Consider the following 26,065-nt stretch of genomic DNA (forward strand, 5'->3'; position numbering starts at 1 on the left):
CCCTGCCGCGGGCAGCGGCGGAGCGGTGTCACCCCGCCTGACACCCCCCGCCCGCCCCTCCAGGCCGAGGCCTGCGGCGGGTCCCGCCCGGCCGGCCCGTCCCGCGCCCCGGGGCCGGGCCGGAGCCGCAGCGCTGCGGGCGCATCGCGGGCCGTGCCCGCGCGGGTCCCGCGCAGGACGCGCCTGTTGCTGCCCGTGTTGTCGCCGCCGGGGCGGCAGCGCCGGACGCGCTTGTCAGCGGCCCCGGGGGCAGCGGGACGGGCTCGGCGGGGGCGGCCGCCCCGCGCTCCGCTGCCCGGGCAGGGCTCAGGCGGCGGCTCCGGGGATGTCCGTGCCGCGGGGCGCGGGGGACGCCAACTTTGTCGCCGTGAGCGGCGGGGGCGGCGGCCGCGCCGGCACCGTGCGGGACCCCCGCCGTCCGGGGCCGTTATTGGCATTGCCGGTCCCTGCTGGGAACGCGGCGGAAGGAATTAGCATGCTGCATACCACATTGATTATCTGCTCGCTCGGTGTTACTGGAGAGCACTGTACGAGCCTGTTGCTCAATTTTATGGTACTTAAGAGCGCTCGAGAGGACAGGTCTGGCTGTTTGTGTCAGGCTGTTTGGGTGAGCTCAAGCCTGGGTCCGTCCAGGAGCTTCGTTCTCTGTGGTGACAGTTGTGATGCTGCTTCTGGTCCCAAGCCTGTTGTTTCTGGGAGGGATTTTCCATCGCCTTCCAGATGCTTATGGTGCACTTTGAAAAGTAACTTCGGGTTTGTCGTTGTCGTCTTTGCCTTTGTTGATGTGTTTCCGCTGTTAGAGTAGCCCGTGAAGAGGATCTCGAAGTATAACTATTACTCTGTTGCCTTGGGCAAGTGACAACCTCTTTTGCCGTTTCTCCATGAGTAAAATGGGGATAATAATACCTTGGAGAGTTGTTACAAGAAGTAGTTAATGTTTGTAGAGGACTTAAAAGACCTAAGTGTTATTAATTAAGCCCCATGACACATTAAGGTAAGAGTTAGTGAGCAAGGTTTGCACATGGATGAACTGAGGCAGGAAGAGATTATGATTTAGCCAGAGTAACGTCCTGGATCTGTGACAATAGCAGAAAACAAGTTGTAACTACTTCATGCTGTAGGCACAAGGGAGCCGTTCTGGATAACAGATAGGATTCCAAGATTACTTGCCCCTCCCTCACCCCCCCCTCCCAATTTCAGGCTTTTCTACTTTAGGAGGTTCTGCCTGTGTGACTTCCAGTTGACTGGATAGCTCCAAGGACACTTATGGCTTGCCCACTTAAAAGTGTTTCAGCAGTTTTCATAACAAGATATATGTTCTAGGATGCAAGCCAAATCCCAACTTAAATTCCATGAAACATTCTCCTCTTTTCCCCTGAAAACATTGTGTGGAACTCAGTTTTGATCCTGTTCCAGTCAGTGCAGTGTGCACCAAAGCTGACATTCCTGTTCCATCAAAGTTCTTTATTAAACTAAAATTCCCCTGTCGGTCTGCCCTGGAGATTGAATGGGACAGTTGGATCGTTTTTCTAAGGATGTAAACATTCCACGTATGCTGGGGCCGTGCGTGCATTTCATAATTGAAAGGTGATTTTCCATCCCCAGCCTTGCACCCTTTCCAGGGTGGTGATTCCCCAGCACAAGGATGTGACACTATCAGAGGCTGGGTGGCATTAAGCAGTTGAAAAACCAGGAAAAGTTGTCAGAATTCAAAAGGAAACTGAGTCTTCACCTTCCCAAGGTTTTCCATACTGCATTGGCTCCTCTTTGATCTCTTGTAATGCCGTGAGGTGACACCAGCAGAAATCGTGCTTGCAGGAGACTTTGGGAATCACATATGCTCTTTTGACAGATTTCTGTGCACATATTTCATTCCCGTGGAAGAAACTTTTCCACAGGTGTAAGGGGAAGAACAGCTTGGGGCACTTGCACGTTTTTGTAAAAACCATTCTGAAAGTCAGGCTGAACTATTTTGGCAAAAACTTGCAAGAAAAGCTTGAGCAGAGCGATTGCACAAGAGAAACTCCAGAGTTACCTTCCTACCACCTCAGCCATTCTGGGAGTCTAGAAAAGCAGGATGCATGAAGTAGGGCTGGAATTTGACATAAATTTAAAATCCCTGTGTATTTCTAGACATGTGTGTGCTCTGAGAGCAGCTTGAGACTTCTTGCCCTTTTGGGACAGTGCCTTGAGGTTCCAGAGCATCACTGTGATCATTTCAGGATCACAGCTGGATAAGTAACCAGACAACCCTAAAAGTGCCTTTTCCAGGTTGTGGGTGTGCAGCTGTGCCCTGTCCAAGTTGTGCCCCATCCGTGTGCTTTCAGCCTGGTCTCCCTAGGGAAGGCAGCTCTGATGTGTGCTGGGTTTTGGACTTTGGTGGTGTCAGTGCAGGACCACTGAGATTATCCTGCATCCTTACTCTGTAATTCCTCAGGAGTGTTCCTCTGCACAAGTGCCTTTCTCATTCTTCACTCACAGTAGATCAGATGTGGTGATTGTTACTCCTCAGAGCCCAGAAAGCAAAGGACCAAGTCTGAATGAGATCCCTTCATTTGCTGGCACCCGAATTGCTGTCACCATCTCTTGTACATTTCAAAGAGGAGGCTGGTTTTTGTCTGCTGTACATGAACAGTTCCTGGGGTGCTGCTCCCAGCACAGGAGGGACATGGACCTGTTGGGCTGAGTCCAGAGGAGACCACCAGGTGATCAGGGGGATGGAGCAGCTCTGCTGTGGGGGGAGCCTGGCAGAACTGGGATTGTTCTGCCTGGAGAAGAGAACCCTCAGGGTGATCTCATTGAGGGAACCAGCAAGAAGGATGGAGAGAGACCCTTGACAAGGGTCTGCAGGGACAGGACACAGGGAATGGCTTCCCACTGCCAGAGGGCAGGGATGGATGGGAGATTGGGCAGGAATTCCTGGCTGGCAGGGTGGGCAGGCCCTGGCACAGGTGCCCAGAGCAGCTGGGGCTGCCCCTGCATCCCTGGCAGTGCCCAAGGCCAGGCTGGATGGGGTTTGGAGCACCCTGGGATGGTGGGAGGTGTCCCTGCCCATGGCAGGGGGTGGAACAGAATCAGCTTTAGGGTCCCTCCCAACCCAAACCGTTTTACAATTCTGTGATTTGATGTTTGTACGTCCCAGCTAAATCCTCAGAAAATGCAAATACGCGCCACAAGTGCAGAGCTGATTAATCAAATCCACGATGGGTTGTGATTTTCGGGGGCAGACTGTTCAATGGGATCGTTGCTGGGATCCGGGAGGGAAGAGCCAGCTCTCAGCAGCTGGTTGAAGAGCAGCTCTCCCAGGCAGGATGTGGCAGTGCCAGCCCTACGAGGGCTCCATCCCCAGGGAATTCCCTGGAGTGCCACCAGTGAGGTGCAGCTCTGATTGCTTCAGAGAAACCCACACACACCAGGGTGCTTGAAAGCCTATCTAACATGCTGTTTACATGTTGAGATGCCTAGATGGCCATTATTTAGTGTTTTAGAAAAATAAATATTTGACATTCACAGATGAAGACATTTTCAATAGCACTTGAAAAATTAAGTGGGAAATCATCCACATCTAAAGCAATCAGCTCAGGGGTTGGGTCGGAGCTTCCCAGTTGGCAGTCCTAACTTTTTCTAAATAAATTACTTCCCAATCAGATCAGTTTCAGTAATTACTTTGATTAAGGTGCTCTTAACTTCTCAAATGATAAGTTCTCTCATCATATCCTGTGATCCAGGGAAAACCCTTGTCAGGACAATGTGCTGTAAGAAAACAGGGAGCTGAGCACAGCCTGCACTGCATTTCCACCTCTGCCAGCACTGTGGATCCGTGTGGGATCTGAGGAGATACAGCCTTTGCTGCCTCAGTTTCCCTGTCTGATGGGTCAGTGTTTGCAGGGAAGGAGTTGTGCAGCTGCTGGTGGACAGGATTAACTCAGCAGCACATGGATCTCTGCTCTGTCGGGACATTCAAGATACAGCTCCCCATGGGGAACGTTTTCAGAGTCCAGCCCCATCAGCCAGATTTCTGTGCATCCTGCTAAAAACAACCCTAAATCCAACATTTGGGAAGTGCCTGTGCTGTACTAGGTCCAGCAAGGATCCACTGCCCACCAAGTGATGCTTCTGCTGGAGTTACCTAGAAAAGAGATGATGGAAATAGAAATTGTCCCTAACAGTCCTAACCTGTCTGAATTCAGGATTCCTTCTTGGTGGGTGAGGAGTCTGGTTAGTATGCATGAAACACCTCTAGTTCTGTGCCCATAGTGTTTAGTGTGGCAGTATAATTTTAAGCATAATACTGTCGTGAAAATAAGTTTAACTAAAAGGAGCTGTTAACTCCACGGCATCTGGAAAATAAACTATGGATACTTACTCAAGTATGGATACTTACTTAAAGGAGCATAGTTACAAAAAATACATCCTGCTAGTCATTGCCAATATTCCAGGTGTAAGTGGGAGAAAAGAATCTAGGGCTCTAGAGCGTTTGGTTTAGAACTTACCTGTAAATTAATTACCCTATATGTATAAACAAGAGTGTTGTTAGCAGCAGAATAGGGCCAGGCAGCTGATGCTGCAGGGCTCATTAGCATCCTCAAAGCCTCCCAGGGAAGGGAGGGATCCTGTCCTTATTTAGGCTGTGTTTGGGAATAGCTAATTTAAGTTAATAAAGTAGCAAGAGCTCCGATCAAATCAGAGCAGTTCTTCTGAGCAGTTTGGCCTGTGCTGCACCAATTCAGCGTAAATCATAACTCAGTTTACCCTAGGCCATTCTAACCCACGGCTGCTTTGATGCACCCCGCGCTTTAGGAGGTGCTAATTAGTGGAAGGGAGGTAATTCAGTCTAGGGCTTCCCTGGCCCCCCGGCAGCGGCCTGCTTGGAGGGGAGCCCCCCTGGGCTTCCTGGGGTGCCCGTGCCCCCGGAGCCTCTCAGCCTGCCTGGGGAGCAGCAGCATCCCTCCCTTCCCTTCCCCGCTCCGCGGCTGGGACTGCCTGGGAGGCTGCTGGCCTGGGCCCCGCCTGGCGCGGCTTCCTTCCCCAGGCCGGGCAGAGCTCGGGCTGCTGTGCGTGCTGTGCTCTGGTTCACTCCCGGCGCTGCTGTGTGTGCTCTGGCTCCGGGCGAGAGCTGGGACCTGTCCCGTGTCCTCGCTTCGCCCGCCAGTTCCCTGCCACAGGATGCAGCGGCACCGCTCCTCCTTCCTCCCCATCCCCGAAGCTTCTCTCATTTTACCGTCCCAGGGGAGCTCATTTAGGGCCAGGAGGCTTCTCTTTGCATGGAGCAATGCTCTGGGCTGCAGGGTGATGCCTGGTACCCAGTTCCAGTCCATCACCTGGAGGGGAATCCTGCAGGTGAGGGCTGAGCTCCTTCTCCTGTGGGCTGTGGGAGCAGCTGGGAACCCATGGGTGATGGTCAGGAGCTCAGAAAGGAAATCAGACAGGCATACCCAGCTCCTTGCGAGCTCTGGGGGCAGCTGGGAACCCATGGGTGATGGTCAGGAGCTCAGAAAGGAAATCAGACAGGCATACCCAGCTCCTTGCGAGCTCTGGGGGCAGCTGGGAACCCATGGGTGATGGTCAGGAGCTCAGAAAGGAAATCAGACAGGCATACCCAGCTCCTTGTGAGCTCTGTGTGCAACAGGTCTGGGTTGGGGCTTGCCAAAGCAAGGCAGAGTGTGAACTGCAGGTTTAAGGTTTGTTTTCAGAAGGGGAAAACAGCGTGCAAAAAGTAAAGGAAGTGCTTGATAAATAGCAGGAATATTTACAAGAATGTTCAAGGTGCTTGCAGGCATTGTGAATGTGGGATTTAACTGCAGTATATTTGATTGAGTTACCTACCTCAGTTTGACACCTTGAGCTGTGTCAAGACCAAGCAGTTGTAGTTAAATCAATTTAAATACAATTGGAAAAGCTTGTTTATTTTGCTTATCAGGCCAGAAATTACAAAGATTACAGGAGAAAATAAAGTTAGTGTAATCTTGGTGCTTTTATGATCTTAAAGATTTGGAAGAAACTTTTGAGGACTTCATTATAGCTAAAATAATATTCCTAAACAACTGTAATTACTGGGTTTAGAGTGCTTTACTGTTGTGTTGCTTAGGGACTAGGAAGCTCATTGGTACTTTTTTAGAGAAAGGTTTTTGGGAGCTCAGTTGGACAAATGGGCTGCAGAGGTTCAGGTGAAGAGATGTCAGACTTAATTGTTATATATTTAATTTATATATTTATATACTTAATTTATATATTTAAATTTCTGTTCCTCTGTGACGTTGGGTTGATGCTGGTCCATGGGCTCTGCCTTTCCCAGGGAGGACTGACGGACACACAGACACTTGCTGTTGGATAAGCCCCATTTTCTCTAGGAAGAGCTGGCCAGTGTTTCTGTGCCGAAGGACAGAGCCCATCAAAGAGTGCAGTGAGCAGAGGAAACCCGTGCTGGAGCTGTCCTTTCCCTGCCAGGGGTTACATGTTTTATTCCCGCGTGGAAGCGCTGCAGCCTGAAGACATGGCTGGCTGGAGGGTCAGGACAGAGGGGCTGTGGGGCTGGAAGGGATGTGGGGAAAGGAGGAATGGGAATTAGAAAGCATTCCTTTCACCTCCAGTAAAACATTTCTGCTCTCCCACAGTTTTGCTGAGTTGTTTCTTCAGCACTGCTGGTGAGAAGCGGTGTGTGCTCTGTCATATGCCGCACGGCACAGAGGTGGCGGCTAACTTGTTGCAAGTATTTCTTTGGTATTTAAGGTAACTTGAATGAAATTTGTTATTTAAGTTAGCTCAGGTTTCCTCAGGATCTGGAAGATTTCCCCAAAGCCTAATGTAGCTGCTTTGCAGTGTGATAAATTAACCACTTGTGCTGCTTTGGAACGTAGCTTGGTGCTTTCTCCGTCGTAGGGATTTCTGATCAGAGGCCAGGCTCACTCCTGATGCTGGGGAATGGCTGGAAACAAACCCAACAACTGTGGAAGCTCCCAGGTGGTACCAGCATTTCTTGTTCTTGCTGATTTCTGTGGTTCAGGACCCCCAGTTCAGATTTTCAGCTGCTGTGTGGATGGGGATCAGGGCACTCACCCATGCAGATTTCCGTGGTACAGGAGCAGGACCCCCCTTTCCAGCTCCACAGCCCCTCAGACAGAACTTCCCAAAGCAGGGCAGAGCCAGGCACCTTCTCCTCGCTCAGCAGAGCCAGAGCTCCACTGCACAGCCAGAAAGTTTTGTTTTATTTCATTGCATGTTGTGCATTTTACAGTGACAGAGATACATTAGACCAACCCGGAGGTGACTGTCTTGTGAAAGAAATAATTGAAATTCAGGGTGAAATCGACTGGAAACCTTACAGTGTGGATGCAGGGCGGTTTCACCCTACAGAATTTCTGTTGTCGATGGTAGCTTGTGCTTATTATACTTTGTATTATTGGAATATTGAGCAGAAACTTCCTATAACTTTCCATTGAGTAGGCAACAAGGCTTGCTGTTGTTTTTTCTTTTTTTTTTTTCCTTGTGGATTTTTCACCCAAAATAAAACAGGGAGTAAAAAAAGAGAATGAAATAAAATGTACAAAATAACTTCATTGTGATGGAATCAGGCAGGTCCCTGAAATTCATTTCAGGCAAATTTTTGGGACTGGATAAGTTTAAAGTTCATCATGTCTCAATATTATATTTTAAGGGTAAAAACACAGTATCACTCACAAGTGAGTACAGCTGTTAAACCTTTAGAACTTATTTTCATGTCAGTTTTAACTCAGGTACAGGCACAAATTAATCTCAGATTTGCAATTTTGTAAGAATGAAGTTTTCCATGCAGGAAAGAAGCCAGGATGGGCTATGAAAGAGTCAGTATTAATTCAGCATGTATTCATAAGGGAAAATGATTCGTTTAAATTTTGTCTGGACACTGAGTAATATGAATCCTGACTGTGCTGGAACTTTCCCCATTTTAACAACAGAGTTGGTTGATTTTTTATTGTAAATCGGGGAAGCCAGGTGCGGGGAGAGCATGAAAGCAGCCCCGTGCAAAGGGGAGAGCAGAGTTTCACCTCTTGTGAAAGGCTCTGAAGGGGTTCACTGTACCAAGGAAGGTGTTTGCCAGGGCAATGAGAATCATATTATCATTTAAAGAGTCCTTATCCTGCAATAAAAATAGGCTGCTATTTTTGAGGCCAAAGGAGCGGCCAGAGCCCTTATCTGTCCCTTTAAAAGATAGCAGCCTGACAGGGTCCTGTGGGATGCACGGTTGTGGCTGTGATCCCCCGGGAGGATTCAGGTGGAGTGGAGCAGGATTAGGTTTTCTGAAGTTGAGCAAAAGGCAGCTCTGCTGCTGCACAGGCCGTGCAGAAATTCCCGGATTCCCCTCACAAACACAGGAGCTGCTCCACAGCTTCCATAGTCCAGCCCAGACTTACTCAGGCTCATTAATCTGCTGTTTCTGTTGGTTTTTAATGGAAAAGATAACTGGTATGGGTGAGCCGAACAATTAGCACAAGGAAGTCCTCGGGATTGTTTTGTGCTCAGACCACATCCCGGTTGTGTTCAGGAAGTGTTTGCAACCTGTCCATGCCACGGCTCCTGACAGAGGGACTTGACTTCCATAAATAGGCTCCCTGTGTGCCTGGCAGCGTGGATTAAATGTCCAGAGAGCCTGAGGACAGCTGGTCCCTCCCAGAACCCCAACAGGAGCAGTGCTGCTTCTGCGGAATCTGTTCCTGCTCGTCCACAACTCCAGCTCTGCAAACTTTGCTCTCCCAGCCTCTCAGGAGCCCCACAAGATCTGGAGGTGCTGATGTGGAATTGTCATCTTGGCAGCACCAGAGGTTGGAAATAGGCCCTTCTTTCTGCAGCAGCTTTTGGGGTTTGCTCTGAGCTTTGCTTACCCCACTTCTCCAAGTTTCCTCCTTGCTTAGTGTGACACAAACTGGAAAGCCTGAATTAATTACCAGCGTGTACCCTCAGCGCAAAGAGAAAAATATCTTGGCTGGGAGGGAATAAACTTTCAGTTCCAAATGCATTTGGTATAATCAAAACAAAGCCTCGCTAGCAAAGCAATGGCAAAACAGAAATACGATGGCTAGGGCAGAAAAAGAAGGGAACAGAAGATCTATTTTCTGTTGAGGCCAGTTATAAAAAGCTGTCGTCCTTCTTTGGCAAATCCTTCTGAGGATGGGCTTGTTTTAGGGGACATACTCAGACTTTGGGAGAGTAGGAGTGAGCACAAGGTAGGTGTGCTGAGGGATCAGGGTTTGAACAGGGTGACTGAAGAGCAAGGATTTCAAACAGGGTTTTGTTTCAGATGGAAGTGATTTGGTGCCCTGGAAGGTGGGGAGGAGCAGAAAATGGGCTTTCAGTGAAACAGGGAGAATTTAGAGGTGCCTTTGATAGCTGTAATTCCTTACTGTTGTTTTGGTGGAACTTGTGCTTGCTTTATACATTTATCCAGATTTCATAACCCAGCACCAGCAGCTGAATAGTATGTATTGGGTGATTTGCTCTTTTAATAAATCAGTGCCTTTTCATTTTGCTTTCACCTACCCCAGACTAGCATCACTTCCAGACTGCTTTGAGTCAGGCTTTCCTGGTTTATTGCTCTCTCAGTTCTGCACTGGCAGAAAAACACACTAAAGGTTGGAGAAGAGTGACAAGTAGTGCAGTACATTGGAAAACATGAAATACATCTGCTGGAGTGACATGAAATGGCTGTAATTTTCTGGGGAAGGAGAATAAGTTGGTTAAAAAAAGACCAAGAGTCATTGGAGGGGAAGAGTCTCAGCATCTTGAGCTAACAAGGAGTATTTCCTTGAGGTGTGAGAGGGGCTCTGGGGCCTGTCTGGGTGCAGGTTTGGCTGCCCACCCTTGCCCTTGCCTTTGGGGGCACACCACGGCTCAGCCCACGCTGCTGTGTCCCCAGAGCCCTGCCAGCGTGCACATATAACATAACAATAACAGAATATTAACAACATAACCTCCCCTGTGGCTCGGGGCTGTCCCAGCTCGGGCTCTGGCTTTCCTGGAAGCATCCCAGCACCGTGGGGATGGATCCCAGCCAGGCAGGAGCACATCTCCTCCTTGGGCTGCTCCTCACCCTGAGATCTGGGTCACTCCACAGGCGAGGAACGTGCTGACAAACACCTCTGCCGTGACTTGTCTGAGAGGAAACGGAGCAAAATTCCTGCTCCCGGTTCCCGTGGCTGTGGCTGCTGATCGAGCAGGGACCGAGAGATCCCAGTCCCAGCAGGGAGGTGGTGGCAGCTGCGCTGGCAGGGCACAGGGACACCGAGCCTGCCGCTCCCTCAGCCTCCAACCCTCAGTTGTCACAGCTGTGAAATGTGGGGACAGGTCACAGCTTTGTGCGCTTGGTCACGTCTCCATCTCTCTTTACACCATGTGTTGATGCTCTTGCTCAGAATTTTAAAATTGTTGAAAAAATTTACTTTCTTGGCTTTGTGTAAAAAATGTTTCAAGAAAAACCACAGATAAAGAAATAGAAGTTTTGCACCTCCTGTGTTGCTGTCACCAAAGTCACACTCTGGACACGTTCAGGTTGTCTGGATGCTCTGGAGCTGCTGCGGTGTGGAGGCTTGGGATGGATTGATTTCTGTGGTGGCAGCTCAGTGTTATTCCTGAGTGCCAAACTGAATGGAGAATTTGTTCAACACCAGAGTTTTGAATTTTCTTGTCGCTTATCTCTGCCTATTGTTCTTCACCATTGTTCTTTTACCATCTTCAACCTTTTCCTGTATCAGAAAGCCCTAAGCCCTGTAATTAGATGTGCCTCACCTAATTTTCCTTTTAATAGTTTGGGGGAAAGCAGAGAAAACAGCAGTGTCATACGTGGTGGGAAATAAACCATCCCTAAGTGCAGATCCCGTGGAGGTGTGCTCTCAGTTTGAAACATGAGTCATTCACAGGAATTTCTTTCCTGTAAGTACAGTGTACCTGGGCCCTGGAATAACAACAGTATTGTCAAGGTGGGGAGCCTGACACTTGCTGTGTGTGAACTCAGGAAAATGGAATTTATTGCAGCCATAGCACCTTCGGCTGCTGCTTTTAAAGAGCTCCTACATTTTATTTTCCTGTCCCACAAATTATTGAGTGGATATTCCTTTTAGTCCTTCTTTGCCGTGTAATTCTCTCTTGAAGAATAAGGTTTTTCCCTTTTTTCCCCCACTCTTTCTGGGTTTATTGTAAGTGTGGAAGTAATTGAGGAGAGGTTTTGGGAGCTGATTTCCCTGGGCAAACTCCCTGGCACAGTGGAGGTGGCAGTGCCAGCCCGGGCTCAGTCCTTGGTCACCCAGGGATGGCACATGCTGATGAAATCCAAATCCTGCAGGTCTGAGGAAGGAAATTCTCCTGCATGTTTAGACTTGATTATTTTGACTGCATTAAGTTTTGTAGCCTGGTTCAGGAAAGAACTACGACTATAATTCAATAAAAACTCTCCTCCCATCTGGATCCAGGGCTAGGAAAGCAAACTCCTGTCTCTGAGAGGATTGTAGGTACCTGTTGCTAAGTCCATTAGAGATATTTACAACCCCAGGCTCGATACCCAGCATGAGCAGTGAGCCCAAGGAGTCCCTGGCAGGGCTGCACTGAGGAGCTGAGCGTTTCCCTGCTGCATAAATGTGTCCTCACCACTGACAAGTATTTAATTGATTCATCCTTTGTCCCACTGATATTTGTTTCAGTTCTAGAAAAATCAGGCAACTTATAGTATAACAAATTTGAAGTGATATTTTCATTCCCACATTGGAATTTCACTAGTGTCTGTCTCCTTTCCGTGTTTTATGGTTTTAATTCCTTTTTGCACACATTTGTTTCGTGTGGTCAGTAGAGCCCAGGGCAGTGCCCGTGCCCTGAGGTGGCACTGCTGGGGCACCTCGAGTGCTGGGGGCAGCTCTGAGCTCCTCCCAGAAAGAGAGACATGGAGGGGCTGGAGCGTGTGCAGGGCAGGGGATGGAGCCCCAGGAGGGGCTGAGGGAGCTGGGAAGGGCTCGGCCTGGAGAAAAGGGGGCTCAGGGGGCCCTTGTGGCTCTGCACAGCTCCTGCCAGGAGGAGACAGCTGGGCTGGACTGGGAACAGGGACAGGAGGAGAGGGAACGGCCCCAGGCTGGGCCAGGGGAGCTCATGTTGGAAAATTCCTTCACTGGGAGTTCTGCAGCCCTGGCACAGCTGCCCAGGCAGCGGTGGAGTGAGTCCCCATCCCTGGAGGGGTGGAACAGCCCTGTGCATGTGGCACTTGGGGACACGGGCTGGGGTGGCCCTGCAGTGCTGGGGGCCGTTGGGCTGGGTGTTCTCATGGTTCCGTGACATCACGGGCAGGTCACAGAGGCCAGCTGGCTCTGTTCCGTGTGCCATGGCCCCACACACACTGCCCAGCCCGCTGCAGGGTGAGGGGCTGCTCCTGAGCTCAGGGCTGCAGCACAGCGAGTGCTCTGCCAAAGGAGCCCCCTGAAACTCCCCGCTGCTGTCCTTGGCTCTGTCCTGTCCAGCTGTCCAGCTGTCCAGCGTCCCCACGGCTGTGGGATGTCCAGCTGTGGCACGGACACTCCATTGCATTGCTCAGATGCTCGCTGGCTCCCCTTATAGACTGGCTTGGTGGTGTAAAAATGAAGGGATTTCCCCTGTTATCTCGGTGAGCTGCTCAGGTCTATGAGGAGGAGACAGGAGCTGAAGTAAGTGTGGGAAAGAAATGAGGAGAGAGCAGGAGCAAGGCCACTGAGATGTTGGAGCGTGTCCAGATGAGGGAACAGAGCTGGGGAAGGGTCTGAACCATAAATCCTGTGAGGAGCTTCTGAGGGAGCTGGGAAGGGCTCAGCCTGGAGCAAAGGAGGCTCAGGGGGACCCCGTGGCTCTGCACAGCTCCTGCCAGGAGGGGACAGCCGGGGGCATCAGGCTGGGAACAGGGACAGGAGCAGAGGGAACTGGGCCAAGGGAGGCTCAGGGTGGATATCAAGGAAAATTTCATCATGGAAAGGGCTGTCCAGCCGTGGCACGGCTTCCCAGGGCAGTGCTGGGGACCCTGTTCTGCAGAGATTTAGCAGCCCTGTGGATGTGGCCCCTGGGACAGTGGTGGCCTTGCAGTGCTGGGGACGGTTGGACTGGACTGGCCACTGATGGAAGTGCTGAGCATGGAGCTGTGGGAAATGAGCCCCGTGTTTGCTGGCAGTGCCAGTGAATATTCCATCGGTGATTCTGTGTAACACCGTGTTTCACCCTTGGCAATACCCACAGAGCACTTTCCTTGCTAAGCCTGGCAGCAGTGTCAGTGCTCGGGTTATTCCTCGTTAGCTGCAGCACCCTTGTGTGAGACTGACACTGAGACTGACCTGGGAACAAACACTGCTGTGTAACAGGTTTTCAAAAACATTGTCCGTGTTTCCCTGTCTGTGACTCACCCAGTGCCACCATTGCCTTTTCCTGAGCAACATGCCTGTTGTGACAGTGCTTATGTGTTAAATGTTGCAGATTGTTTATTCTGTCTCTGCAGCAATCAGATCCACACTAAATGGACTCCAGAAAGGCAGGCACTGATTCCTGTAATGATAACCATACAATTTTCTATAAAAACCTGGGTTTTGTCATGATTCCAGCTAGGAAAGGCAAATTACTTTATTTCCAGTATTTCTGTGCATCACACCTCAGATGGATTTCTTGCTACTTCATTTTTCTGCTCCTGATCCATCATGAGCATGATTTTAATCAGGAGGAGTCCCCTTCAACGCAGCCCAGCTCCAGGCAGCTGCAGAGGGCACGTCCCCAGCCCGGAGAACAGTGACATTGAGTGTGACAGTACCAGCAGCCCCCTTGGAGGCTGGAGATAAATGGGGTGCATTCCCTGGAATGGCCTTTAATGGATGCTGCCCTTGCAGGAGTGTTCCCAAGGTCTGGTGTGGTTCCCAGACTCAGCTCTGCTGGAGCTCAGTTTGGGTTCCTCTGCAGGGCTGCCCTGTCCTCACCCACTGAGTGCACAGGCTCGTGATTCCTGCTGTGGGCACTCCACAGGAATTTACATTTGTGCCTCATCCCAAGTGTAATGTGGAGACTTGCAGTGGAGGATTTTGAGGAACAGAGAGAGGAAGGAACTTCCTGGGTCACAGAGTCCAGTCATTTGGGGCTGGAGACAACAGGCACCCTACAATCAACGCTTTCATCAGGGCAGGTGACACCCTGCTGGTTGACAAGGTGTCATTGTTCTCAGGTTGGACTCCGTGACCTGAGAGGTGCTTTCCACCCTAGACAGCCCTGTCATTCTGAGCAGGTCGGGCTTTCCTGCCTGTCCCAGCTGTACCAGGGCTGTGCCAGGCTCACTGATGGGCTGGATGCTGTGCTAGGGCTGTGCTGAGTGCTGTACCAAGGCTGTGCCATGCTCAGTGCTGTACCCATGGATGTGCTGGGTGCTGTACCAGGGCTGAGCCAGGCCCAGTGCTGTACCCATGGATGTGCTGGGTGCTGTACCAGGGCTGTGCCAGGCTCAGTGATGGGCTGGGTGCTGTACCCATGGATGTGCCAGGCTCAGTGCTGTACCCATGGATGTGCTGGGTGCTGTACCAGGGCTGTGCCAGGCCCAGTGCTGTACCCATGGATGTGCTGGGTGCTGTACCCATGGCAGATCCCACAGTTTGTTCCCCTGGCATCGTGGTGCCCTCCTGAGCACACAGCTCCGTGCTGCAGTGTGCCATACACCAGGAGCACCACCGGCCTCACATCACCCTTGAGGTTCGGGAGCTGCGGCTTTACCACGTTTCCTCAGTGAGGGATTTTTCCCCTTTTCCCCCTGCAGCTTTCCATGTGGTACCCATGAAGATGAGGCTGAGGACACGGAAAGCTTCCCAGCAGTCCAACCAGCTCCACACGCAGCGGGCACTGCGGGCCAAGCGGAAACACTCGGAGGTGGAGGAGCCCTTAGCTGGCGGCGGGGGAAAGCCACCCAAAAATGAGACGGGCCTCTTGTCTTCGATCAAAAAGTTCATTAAAGGAAGCACACCCAAGGTATGCCGCCTGCAGGGCCCTGCTTTGCTTTCAAGTGGGTCGTAATCACCTCAAGTTTGATTGAAATCCAGTTCTGTTAAGAGTTAATCGTGTGGTGGAAGCAAAATGTAAAGAGTTGGAAGGCAACAGGTGCCTGTGAGTTGTGTCAGGTAAAGCTGACTTTGAAACCTTCAGGAGTCAATTGTAGGTGTATTCAACAGTCCAATAAATCACAGGCTTTATTGCCTGGTGTTTCTTTGTGAAAATGTCAAATAAATGCAGTACATTTTTCATTTCTACTTTAACGATTCCTTGGATCCAAACTCAAGGAATTACCAGTACCAACAACTTAGAAAAGGCAGTTTGTAAGCATTCATTTCTTGACTGTTTCTGGCAATTTTGTTCAAGATTGTTCAGGAGTCATTTAATCAATGAGGGTCAAACCTCACAAATCCAAGTGCCATGGAATTGATGCAGCTGCTCAGGGATTCCTGCAGTGAGCACTTCCCTGCTTGGAGCATCACATCCAGGTTTTGCTGGGGAAAACCACAAAATCTCACATCTTGGTGCAGCTAGAGAGCTGAGCTTTACTGATCTGCAGATGGGAGCTCCTGTTGTGTGTGCTGCATGGATATTTGAGGGCGGAAAATATATATACACAAACACACACACACATATAAATTTAAAATATAAATTTATGTAGAAAAACTTTTAAGGCTGAATGTAACCTTGCAATTACTTCAAAAACTGGCTTTTTTTCTCTAGATGGAGGCCAGTTAAAAACCCCACATCATCCATCCATCCCAGCCGTTCAGATACTGCCATTATGTAACTGCAGATTCGAAAGAAGAGTATCCAGGAAGTCAGAACTAATTTACAATGTATCCCAGATCAGCTCTGTGATAAATAAAAATCTGATAAAATTTCAACATTTTATCGACTTGTCGTAGGTGTTTTGGGGGAAAAGGGTAAGAAACCTGCCATAAACCTGCCATATGCCTGCACATACAGCCATGCACAGAAGATGTGCAGAACTGTTTGGTTCTGTCTCATTGCCATGAGTGCTGCAGTCACTTATTCCCAGGTAAGGAGAATCCTTGGATTTTTCACAGCTCAGTTTTGCCCTGTACTGATATGGATTGTCACATTGGATATTGTTGGGCAGTTCACTTCCTGTGTGTTTAGCAGGCAGAGAAATCAAGTTTCAGGTAATTTTAGTTGCTTTGTCTGCATTTCCCAGCCTCTGCAGCACTGGAATATTTAGCCTGGCTGTAAAGACAATTTTTCTACTACAGCAGCTCCATGTACAGTTTTCATTCCCCATACTTTGACTTAGTTTAAACTCACATAAGATCCCAGCTGGCCAGCCCCTTGTTGCACGTTCTGCACCTGGAAGTGGAGCAGCAAAGGGATCTTTGGTGAACTTTCTCCAGGAGATGACATTCTCTGGTCTGTTCCGTGGCAAAAGGCACTGCTCAGCACGTTTGTTCCTCCCCTCTTTTGTATTTTAAGGAAGAAAGAGAAAATCCCCCCAAAAGGAGTCGGATTGAGCGGGACATCGATAACAACTTGATCACCTCCACGCCCCAGGCAGGAGAGAAGCCCAACAAACAGCTCTCACGCGTGCGGCGGAAAAGTCAGCTCAATGGAGGTGGGTGATGGCACTGCAGGGCAGGGCACTGTGGGGCACTGCAGGGCAGGGCAGCTCTGCCCCTGCAGCTGGGCACTGACCCAGGGCAATGTGGGGCACTGTGGGGCACTGCAGGGCAGGGCAGCTCTGCCCCTCCAGCTGGGCACTGACCCAGGGCAATGTGGGGCACTGTGGGGCACTGCAGGGCAGGGCAGCTCTGCCCCTCCAGCTGGGCACTGACCCAGGGCTGTGGGCACACTGGGCACTGCAGGGCAGGGCAGCTCTGCCCCTGCAGCTGGGCACTGACCCAGGGCTGTGGGCACACTGGGCACTGCAGGGCAGGGCAGCTCTGCCCCTGCAGCTGGGCACTGACCCAGGGCAATGTGGGGCACTGCAGGGCAGGGCAGCTCTGCCCCTCCAGCTGGGCACTGACCCAGGGCTGTGGGCACACTGGGCACTGCAGGGCAGGGCAGCTCTGCCCCTCCAGCTGGGCACTGACCCAGGGCTGTGGGCACACTGGGCACTGCAGGGCAGGGCAGCTCTGCCCCTCCAGCTGGGCACTGACCCAGGGCCCTGCTGCAGTGGGGAGGTTACTGCGCCTCTGGCTGCCTGCAGGGAGAGCAGGGCTGAGCTGATCACAACCAAACATGATTTCCAGGGTGAGCAACACTTCCAGACACTTCCACCTTCCACTGTGTCTCTGGGAGAACAGTTTGGATCAGCAGCTGCTGCTTTGGAACTAATTTAACTTTTTTTTGGCTTTAATTATTATTCCAAAAGTCCCATAATAATTTGATTTAGCTCTTCTGTTTTCTCACAAATAAGAGGGAAACATGACCTCCCAGCTCCTGACTTCTGTGGAAATAAGCAGGTGTCTTTAGATGCTGAGAGCTCTTGTCAAACACAGGTTTCTGTCAGAGTTGTGAGATAGGGATTTGAGTTGTGGGATGAGAAATCGCCCTTGTTACGTGTCAGATCTGGAACGTGGATGTTCATTTAATTCTGTCCTGTGTTATCTGTGATCACAACCAACAATTCCTTCTCCTCCAAGTTGTGGCCGTGCCTCTGTGTGTGTGTGTGGAGTGGAACAAATCTCAGGCTCTGGAGCAGCTGGAGGCTCAGCCAGGGAGTTGTGACCCTTTCTGGTGCCTCCCTCTAGTGGAGTCCTGGCACTGGCAGCTCCGGGGCTGCCTCCACCGAATCTCTGCCAGGATTTCCACCTCTGCTGCTGCTGTGAGCAGGGGCTGCTGCCCCATCTGCAGAGAAGCTTCTGAGGGTGTTGAGAGTGGACATTTTAGGTTTGTGCTGGTAGAAAGTTGCTGACTCTCATGGACCCAGCTGAGCCATGAACAAGAGTACACCCCTAGAATGCAAATGCTGATCATAAAGGAACAGAGGCACCTGAAGCCCAGCTGGGTGGTGTTAAAACTCATATTGTTTCTTTTCCAGAAGCTGGAAGTTATGAGATGACGAACCAACACGTAAAGCAAAATGGAAAATTGGAAGATAACCCCACCACAGGCAGTCCTCCACGAACAACGTTACTGGGAACCATATTTTCTCCTGTTTTCAATTTTTTTTCACCAGCAAATAAAAATGGTGAGTATTATTCAAAAAGCCAATAGCTTAAAGCTGAGAGTGATAGAGTTTTGTATGAAATAGCTGCTCTGAGTGACAGTACACTTTTCATTCTGGCTTACAAACCAAGAGTTACTGCTGGCAGGCAAAAAGGCTCCCTCATTCTTGGATGGGTTGATGGTTGGTGAAAGAAGCTTACAAACATTAGAACATCTATTTCATAGGTGTATTTAGTGGTGCACCTTTCATTAAAAAAGAAAATAGGGAGAAGGAAAAACAAAGGGATTACATTCCTTGTCCCAGACATGTTTTAAAGTCATTGTCATGGTCTTCAGTTGGGTTCTTATTTTTGTGGCATGACTCTGTAGTCAGGTATCTTTATTTATTCTGAGACTTGGTGCGTGTGTGTGTGCGGTTTGTAGTGAGTGTGAGCCCCGTGCTGGGAGCTCAGCCCCAGGGTAAGGGTGTTTGCAGTGTGCCCCCGAGGGTAAGGGTGTTTGCAGTGTGCCCCAGAGGGTAAGGGTGTTTGCAGTGTGCCCCCGAGGGTAAGGGTGTTTGCAGCGTGCCCCCGAGGGTAAGGGTGTTTGCAGTGTGCCCCCGAGGGTAAGGGTGTTTGCAGTGTGCCCCGGAGGGTAAGGGTGTTTGCAATGTGCCCCGGAGGGTAAGGGTGTTTGCAGTGTGCCCCAGAGGGTAAGGGTGTTTGCAGTGTGCCCCAGAGGGTAAGGGTGTTTGCAGTGTGCCCCAGAGGGTAAGGGTGTTTGCAGTGTGCCCCCGAGGGTAAGGGTGTTTGCAGTGTGCCCCAGAGGGTAAGGGTGTTTGCAGTGTGCCCCAGAGGGTAAGGGTGTTTGCAGTGTGCCCCAGAGGGTAAGGGTGTTTGCAGTGTGCCCCCGAGGGTAAGGGTGTTTGCAGTGTGCCCCAGAGGGTAAGGGTGTTTGCAGTGTGCCCCAGAGGGTAAGGGTGTTTGCAATGCGCCCCAGGAACGTCGGGCTCCGACTCGCCGGGCCAGGCCGTGGAGGCTGAGGAGATCGTGAAGCAGCTGGACATGGAGCAGGTGGACGAGATCACCACGAGCACGGCCACGTCCACCAACGGCGCCGCCTTCCCCGCGCAGCCCGGCCAGGGCAGGGCCCTCAACAACGGCCTGGGCGAGCCCGAGGAGCCGGGGGACCGCGACCTGCCCCCGCTCACCGGTAAGGGACGGGCATGGGGACACGGGGATCCGGGGGGATGCGGGGATCCTGGGGGACACGGGGATCTGGGGGGATGCGGGGATCCTGGGGGACACGGGGATCCTGGGGGACACGGGGATCCTGGGGGGATGCAGTGATCCTGGGGGGGACACGGGGATCCTGGGGGACACGGTGATCCAGGGGGACACGGGGATCCTGGGGGACACGGGGATCCTGGGGGGACACGGGGATCCTGGGGGACACGGGGATCCTGGGGGACACAGGGATCCTGGGGGACACGGGGATCCTGGGGGACACGGGGATCCGGGGGGATGCGGGGATCCTGGGGGGATGCAGGGATCCTGGGGGGACACGGGGATCCTGGGGGACACGGGGATCCTGGGGGGACACGGGGATCCTGGGGGGGACATGGGGATCCTGGGGGACACGGGGATCCTGGGGGACACGGGGATCCTGGGGGGATGCAGTGATCCTGGGGGGGCACGGGGATCCTGGGGGGGACACGGGGATCCTGGGGGACACGGGGATCCTGGGGGGGCACGGGGATCCTGGGGGACATGGGGATCCTGGGGGACACAGTGATCCTGGGGGACACGGGGATCCTGGGGGGATGCAGTGATCCTGGGGGACACGGGGATCCTGGGGGGGACATGGTGATCCTGGGGGGGACACGGGGATCCTGGGGGGACGTGGTGATCCTGGGGGACACGGTGATCCTGGGGGACACGGGGATCCTGGGGGGACGTGGTGATCCTGGGGGGGACACGGGGATCCTGGGGGGACGTGGTGATCCTGGGGGACACAGTGATCCTGGGGGACACGGGGATCCTGGGGGGGACGTGGTGATCCTGGGGGCAGCGCCTCGGCAGGGACTCCTGTCCCCCCTGTCCTTGGGTAAGGGACAGGGGACAGTGCCTGTACCACAGGACAGGGAAGGGCTGATCCCAGAAATCCAGCTTGGCAGGGACTGTGCTTGGCAGGGACTCCTGTCTCACCTTCCCTTGGGGTGTGCAGACAGTGTTAATTCTGATTTTTGTGGTTGCTAGGCAGATCTGGTTTAGGCACCAAAGACACAGTTTTGGCAGGGCTTAGCTGTTCCTGGTGTAACTCAGGTGGCCTCATAACTCTTCTTCCCATGGAAGCAGAGATTCCAGAGGAAAGGAATTGCTATTAACACTGGACTTGCACACTCTGAACTTGCTGATCTCCAAAGATGTTTGCTACATTTTGATGTCTTATATTAGAAGCACGTGGTAAATGAGAAACACACAGATCCTCCATTCATTTTCCCTATTTTCTTCAGAAGACAACATCTTTTTTTGACAAAAGTTCAGCTTCTGTGTGCATGGGCAGCATCAAATCCTGAACTGAACCCTCCCCAGACCCTCCAAGCTGTCCTGGATGAGCAGCTTTGCATTAGGGTGAATGTGACCTCTGAGCAGGGAGCTGGGGCTGCAGGGAGACTGTGCCCCTGTTTTCCTGCCCGGAGTCTCGAGTCCAAATGTCACTTTAAAGAACTGCACTAATAAGACCAGCTCTTGTGGTTTTTTGTTTTATTTTTTGTTTCGGTCATTTTCGTTGAATTTCAGCACCAGTATCTCCAGACAGTGGCTACTCATCAGCTCATGCAGAAGCCACCTATGAAGAGGACTGGGAAGTCTTTGATCCGTAAGTGCCAGTGTTTCTGCTAGAAATAGTAAATTTATCATTTGGGGTGTTGAATTAAGATACTTCTGTTTAAATTGGATCATTTTCATGTTATGATAACGAACTCCAAAAGCTCTGAGCTTAAATTAAAAAAAAATGTATATGCTCATGTGGGGTTTATTTCAATTTAAAATACTTACTTCTGGTACCTTAAATATTTCAAATATTAAGTTAGGCTGCAACATTGCAGTTCAATAGTATACATTTTTACAGCCAAATCTTTTTTCTTTTCAGATACTATTTCATCAAACATGTCCCCCCACTAACAGAAGAGCAGCTGAACAGGAAACCAGCTCTCCCACTGAAAACCAGAAGCACACCAGAGTTCTCATTAGTTCTAGACTTGGTAAATACCTTTATAAACACAAACCAGAGCAGGGCAATGGAGCATTTCCCTTATTTTGTTCATTGTGAAAATCAAGTTATGCTTGCTTTAAACAAAGACTGCTGAATGTTGCATAATTTTAGTTAAAAATAGTTGAAAAAGAATTAATTGTCATAGGAATAGAATGTGAGCTGCTTTTGTCAAATACTTACATCCTGCTTTTTTTAAAAAAAGAAAAGCATTACAGTTTTTACATCTCAAACATTTATCTGTCCCCATAGAGCTTCCCTAAATCCAGGATGGGAAAAATGAGATGGAATAAATAGGAAAATTCAGTTTCGAGTGCCTTTCATCAAGACTGATGAAAAATTAAACTTTTACTTTTTAGAACATTCTTAAAGGGCACAAATCCACTTTTTGAAATACTCTATAAGATATATTTGTCTTTATGATGGTTTGTTTCAGTGTCTCTGTTTTGAAAGTTGTTTCAGGCCCTGTTAATGGTGGTGTGATTTTTTGAGCAGCACCAGTTGGGCCATCCCTGTGATCATAGGGATGGGTGGATTATTCACACTGGAAGATACAGGCTGGAACTGAATGAGAGAAGAGCCTACAAAATAAAATATCTCTTTATAACTGCACCCCCAGCACGCAGTTTTACTGAAAATTTTAAAAGATTACAAGAATAATGAAATGTTTAATTCATCCTTAGAATTTTCTTCAATCTTGACAGCACTTGCATGAAAGTACAATTTCCATTCTAAATGAACCTGCTTTAAAATGAACATAAAATGCAGAAAGCAACTTCTATTTTCCACATTGTTTTTTCACACTCTTTTCTTTCTTTTATGTAACTTTTTCTGTAGGATGAAACATTAGTGCACTGTAGTCTAAATGAATTAGAAGATGCTGCACTCACTTTTCCAGTTCTTTTTCAAGATGTCATTTACCAGGTAAATAGAGAAACACAAACTTTTTTGATTTTGTTTTGTGGGATTCCTTGCTGTGTGCAGTTGTTTGAAGAGGGAGAAGCAGCAGCCTGGCATTTACACCTGTCTGGTGATAAGCTGTGGTGTCAGCTCTGGCAGGAAATTCTGTATTCACTGAAGCTGTTCCCCTTTCAGCTCCTGCCCATGAGCCCAAATCCTCTGCTGGAGTCAGAGGGAGGCAGAGCCCTCCTGGCCGGGGCTCTTGTGACTCCACAGCTCCTCACAGGGAATGGCTTCTCTGTGTGTGCAGTTCTGTGCTGGTGGTGCTTGAGTTTATGCAATTATACAAACAGCTGGAGCCTTTTTTTAAATCACTCTGGCATCCCCAGCCTCAGGTAGTTGTGGGTGGATATTCAGAAGAGGATTTATATCTTGTGTCCAGGGCTTGAGCTGGTGCTGCCCTGCTGGTGAGAGCCAAGTCAGGGTGTTTGGTCAAAGCAACCAGTTTCATTTTTATAACATAGAGATTATCCAACATCTGTATTTTATTCATTTTTTTTTCCCTAATTCCACCCAATTTTCCATGAGAATGTTCAGGCTGCTGTCAGTGTGTTACTGCTCCCTCTGAGCTGCTCAGGCTGGGAGCTGCTGGAGCTTTGGTGTCCATGGGGTGCTGCTGCGCAGGAACCTGATCCTTGCTGTTTGTTTGTTTGTTTGTTTGTTTGTTTGGGATGCCGACCCTGTGGGCAGGGTGGGAGGGTGCAGGCTGGTGAAGCCTTTCTGTGTGGTGCTCAGCCTGGGGGGAGGCTGGAAGCTGCCCCCTTGCTGAAGCCCCTCTGTGTGGTGCTGGTGGGAGGGTGCAGGATGCTGAAGCCCCTCTGTGTGTGGTGCTCACCCTGAGGAGGCTGGAAGCTGCCCCCTTGCTGAAGCCCCTCTGTGTGTGATGCTCACCCTGGGGAAGGTGGAAGCTGCCCCCTTGCTGAAGCCCCTCTGTGTGGTGCTGGTGGGAGGGTGCAGGATGCTGAAGCCCCTCTGTGTGTGATGCTCACCCTGGGGAGGGTGGAAGCTGCCCCCTTGCTGAAGCCCCTCTGTGTGTGGTGCTCACCCTGGGGAGGGTGGAAGCTGCCCCATTCCTGAAGCCCCTCTGTGTGTGGTGCTCACCCTGGGGAGGCTGGAAGCTGCCCCCTTGCTGAAGCCCCTCTGTGTGGTGCTGGTGGGAGGGTGCAGGATGCTGAAGCCCCTCTGTGTGTGGTGCTCACCCTGGGGAGGCTGGAACCTTGCCCCCTTGCTGAAGCCCCTCTCTGTGTGTGATGTTCACCCTGGGGGAAGGCTGGAAGCTGCCCTTTTCTGACCCCCTCTCTGTGTGTGGTGCTCACCTGGGGAGGGTGGAAGCTGCCCCATTCCTGAAGCCCCTCTCTGTGTGTGATGCTCACCCTGGGGAGGGTGGAAGCTGCCCCCTTGCTGAAGCCCCTCTCTGTGTGATGCTCACCCTGGGGAGGGTGGAAGCTGCCCCCTTGCTGAAGCCCCTCTCTGTGTGTGATGCTCACCTGGGGAGGCTGGAAGCTGCCCCATTCCTGAAGCCCCTCTGTGTGTGTGATGCTCACCCTGGGGAGGCTGGAAGCTGCCCCATTCCTGAAGCCCCTCTGTGTGTGATGCTCACCCTGGGGAGGCTGGAAGCTGCCCTTTTCTGACCCCTCTCTGTGCAGGTGTACGTGCGGCTAAGGCCGTTCTTCCGCGAGTTCCTGGAGCGCATGTCTCAGATCTACGAGGTAAGGCTGGCGCACTCCAGCTCTCCCTTTGGCACTTCTCAACTCTCAGACCCTTTTTCCCCGCACTAAACACCAATTTAAGAGATCAAACCCTTTTATAACCCAAAAGTAAAACAACTAAAATATTTTTAAAGCTTTTATTCTATTCTTAATCTCATATAAAAAGTAAAATAATACAAATGTTATAATTCACACCATTACAGTCACAAACCAACTATTTCCTAGTTTCAATACCCTATAAACATTTCTTAACCTATCAACTTTACCCACACCGTGCTATAAATACCTTAAAACCAATCATCTAGAATTACTCCTCATAAATCTTACTACAATACATCTTTCATAATTCTATTTCTCCAAAATATCTGATCTTATTTACAAAACCACCTTTTAATATTTATTTCTAATTCCATTTCTCTCTCAACAATATCTATCCTATTCCATAACATTTCTAAGTTAATATTTCTTATCCTAAAGTTTACATACAAATACACACTATAAGAACCTTCTATCAAACTTTAAAATTTTTCTACAAATTCATTTCCCACAACCACCTTTCAATTTCATTTTTAAAGTGTATCCACTTCCTTGTACCTCCAGTGGTGACTTTTTTCCCCTCCAATCCCCAGATTATTCTGTTTACTGCTTCTAAGAAGGTGTATGCAGACAAGTTGTTGAACATCCTGGACCCCAAAAAGCAGCTGGTCAGGTAAAACCAGAATAATGTTGTGAACAATGAGTCCCGTGCCTGCCCACTTACTGCAGTGTCTCCCTGACTGATCCCTTGGGGGTTTGCCTGGGCTAAGAGAGGGGGAAAAATGGACTGAAGTGATGGAATTGGTGCCTTGTGATAAAATAACCCCAGGCCAAGACCTGTCCCTGCTCAGTCTCTGTTAGGCTGGCTTGTGGGAAATGTCCTCTTGGGAATCAAAAATGTGCTCTGGAATACCCACTGCAAATAAAGGAAATTAAATGAGTGCCTGATTGCTTTTAAACTTAATAACTTGAGTTATTTATTATCAGTTGTGACTTGTATAGCTTTTGCAATCAGCATCCTTTTAATTCTCATTCAATCACAACGTCATTTGTCTGCTGGTTTTGTATTGGAGCTGGTTTGGTTTTTCATTTCTCAGTAGTGATCTTTGTCGGGAAGTGTTTGGCTTTTATTGGATGGGCAGAAGGAAATTCCAGGGATGAGATGCTGTCACTGTCACCTGGCAGGGGGACTGTACCTGTCACTGGACCCAAACTGATTCCTGCTCAGGGCTTTCCCTGTGTGGGCACACCCCAGAGGATGGTGCCTCCATGGCAGGGAAGCCCTCCCTGTGGGCACACCCCAGAGGATGGTGCCTCCATGGCAGGGAAGGCCTCCCTGTGGGCACAGCCCAGAGGATGGTGCCTCCATGGCAGGGAAGGCCTCCCTGTGGGCACACCCCAGAGGATGGTGCCTCCATGGCAGGGAAGGCCTCCCTGTGGGCACACCCCAGAGGATGGTGCCTCCATGGCAGGGTAGCCCTCCCTGTGGGCACAGCCCAGAGGATGGTGCCTCCAGCCCAGGGAAGCCCTCCCTGTGGGCACAGCCCAGAGGATGGTGCCTCCATGGCAGGGTAGCACTCCCTCTGGGCACACCCCAGAGGATGGTGCCTCCATGGCAGGGAAACACTCCCTGTGGGCACACCCCAGAGGATGGTGCCTCCATGGCAGGGAAGGCCTCCCTGTGGGCACACCCCAGAGGATGGTGCCTCCACACCTTCTCACCCTCCACACCTCCCTGCAGACCCTGATCCACCTGCAGGGCTGGGAGTGCTCGTGGCACAGGGCAGGGCCAATGGCTCCAGCAGCAGGCAGGGAGCCTGCAGGGGTGTTCCTGTGCTGCCTGGCTCTGTCTGGGGCTGCTGTGGCTGCGCTCGTGGGCCCAGCTCTGCCACCAGCCCCAGTGCCTGCCAGGCCCCACACGTGTGACTCACACTCTATATATAAATGCAGCA

General features: G+C 50.7%; 1 protein-coding gene across 1 annotated transcript in view; it reads left to right on the top strand.

Annotated features, from left to right (window-relative positions):
* The window catches only part of CTDSPL2 (CTD small phosphatase like 2), a 29,877-nt gene that overhangs the window by 277 nt on the left and 3,535 nt on the right, over nucleotides 1–26,065 (top strand). Inside the window, exons 2-10 of the mRNA XM_059482474.1 lie at nucleotides 14,762–14,970; nucleotides 16,462–16,600; nucleotides 18,029–18,178; nucleotides 19,135–19,347; nucleotides 20,937–21,015; nucleotides 21,289–21,400; nucleotides 22,246–22,332; nucleotides 24,015–24,077; nucleotides 24,707–24,786. Of these exons, the coding sequence (XP_059338457.1) occupies nucleotides 14,779–14,970; nucleotides 16,462–16,600; nucleotides 18,029–18,178; nucleotides 19,135–19,347; nucleotides 20,937–21,015; nucleotides 21,289–21,400; nucleotides 22,246–22,332; nucleotides 24,015–24,077; nucleotides 24,707–24,786 (1,115 nt within the window). The 5' untranslated portion in view covers nucleotides 14,762–14,778. The remainder of the gene's footprint in view (nucleotides 1–14,761; nucleotides 14,971–16,461; nucleotides 16,601–18,028; nucleotides 18,179–19,134; nucleotides 19,348–20,936; nucleotides 21,016–21,288; nucleotides 21,401–22,245; nucleotides 22,333–24,014; nucleotides 24,078–24,706; nucleotides 24,787–26,065) is intronic.

Source organism: Ammospiza nelsoni, chromosome 14 (genome assembly GCF_027579445.1).
Source record: "Ammospiza nelsoni isolate bAmmNel1 chromosome 14, bAmmNel1.pri, whole genome shotgun sequence".
Taxonomy (NCBI): Eukaryota; Metazoa; Chordata; class Aves; order Passeriformes; family Passerellidae; genus Ammospiza; species Ammospiza nelsoni.